Genomic DNA, 1,846 nt, shown 5'->3' on the forward strand with positions numbered 1-1,846 from the left:
TTCCTCAGGGACACTCTCGTGGCACCTCCAGACTTGGTTACGTTCCTCTGTTATCTACACCTTTGGCACTCTGTACTTTCCTTTGTAGCACATACAAGAATTGCAATTAGTTATTTGCAGAATTATCAATATTTCTTAACTGTGTTTGTTTAATATTTGTTTCCCTGCCAAGGAGCTCCTCAAAGGCAAGGGTAAATCTTTCTTGTTCACCATTGTATCTCCTACTGCACCATGCAGAATGCCTGCTACGTGAGAGGTTGTCAAATATTTGCTGAAAGGAACCGTCCCAGATGCTTAAACCAAATAATAAATTAATAACATGTATTGGTCTATAATCACACTGGAATAAATGTTAGAAGTTTACATAGGAACAAACTAGAAAATAAAAGTAAAAGATTGAGGTGGTTTCCAGCAAGATTGAGAGAGAATTCAGGATTTAAGCATCTGGGGTCTGGAGTCAAGGTCACCCAAGTATTAAGTACGTTAGAGTCATCTATTATTCAGTATTTCTTTATCTAATCAAGTAAATGCACTATGAGATAATCTGTACTCCTTTTGTTTCGCCTCTGTACATGCTGTTAAACACGACTTATGTAATTCCATTTATTTGCTTGATTTACTAGAGGTGAGCATTGAGGGGTGAACCAAAATGTCTCGTAAAATCCAGGTCCTTCAGGGTCATTGGCCGAGCTAGACAAGGTCCTAAGAGCTTCCAAGGAGATCAGTAGATATGGCCCAGGACCAGCTACTCTGAGCTGAGCCCAAATGGCCCAGGTCCGTTCCTATCCAGCATATATGGGGACAGGAGCAAGGGTACAAGTGGAGGCACATGTTCCAGATATCTTATAAAAGTTATAAATCAATCAAAGAAACTGTTAAACAAGATATGTTCTGACCTCCTATTTTGACGAACCAACTTTCATAATGAGATAGAAAGGCAGATTTTAATTTGGAATTTTCAGAGTCCTCAGAGTTCTGGGTTGGAACATTGCAATGTGGTGAGAGCCACCATTTGTCTCCACTCCACTTCACTCTCCTACCCATAGCCTGTGGCCCAGTCTCTGCTCTCTTCCCAATCCCACTCCACTCTGTGTTGTGAGGCCCCCCCCGCCCACGGAGAGCATGGGTGTGGACACTACAGATGACGTGTCCAAGCTCTGGTCATATTTCTAGTAGGCAACTACCTTTTGGTCACCCACTGGGCCAAGGGGTACCCACACCGGGGAGGACAGACTCAGGGGAGAGACTCATGTGGGCCTTGGGTATGAAATGAGGGCCATTTGGGTAGAAAATTCTGGAGGTTTGGGCTCTTGGTGGCTTGTCCTCTTGATCCAACACATCTTCTCCCCCAGGGGAAGGGCACAGTGGAGAAGGCCAGAGTGAAGCCCTCTAAAGCCTGAGTCGTGAGCAGAGGTCCTTCCTTCCCAGATCTGGAGGTGATACAAAATGGCCTGGTGGCATGCTGATTTATCCCACCCCTTTTTTCCTATTATAATATGTGGATGTCTAGAAGAAGCTACAGTTGGGAGGAGGGAAATGCTGCCTTGGGTGAAGTTTTTTTTTTTTTTCCTCTTATGGAAAGGCTTTGTTCAGATTGCTGGTTCTGGAATTAGGCCCAATATCATGCTGGTTGGACTGGTCTCTCTGGTTCTTTTTGTTGTTGTTTGTTTGTTTTTTTGCGGTACGCGGGCCTCTCACTGTTGTGGCCTCTCCCTTATGCGGAGCAAAGACTCCGGATGCGCAGGCCCAGCGGCCATGGCTCACGGGCCCAGCCGCTCCGCGGCATGTGGGATCTTCCCGGACCGGGGCACAAACCCGTGTCCCCTGCATCGGCAGGCAGACTCTC

At 46.1% G+C, this 1,846-nt stretch overlaps 1 protein-coding gene across 1 annotated transcript in view; it reads left to right on the forward strand.

Annotated features, from left to right (window-relative positions):
- Nucleotides 1–231: 231 nt before the first annotated feature.
- Nucleotides 232–1,846, forward strand: part of OOSP3 (oocyte secreted protein family member 3) — a 22,053-nt gene continuing 20,438 nt past the window's right edge. The window contains 1 exon segment of the mRNA XM_055091379.1: nt 232–249. Coding sequence (XP_054947354.1) covers nt 232–249 — 18 coding nt within the window.

This window comes from Physeter macrocephalus, chromosome 16 (genome assembly GCF_002837175.3).
Source record: "Physeter macrocephalus isolate SW-GA chromosome 16, ASM283717v5, whole genome shotgun sequence".
Classification (NCBI taxonomy): domain Eukaryota; kingdom Metazoa; phylum Chordata; class Mammalia; order Artiodactyla; family Physeteridae; genus Physeter; species Physeter macrocephalus.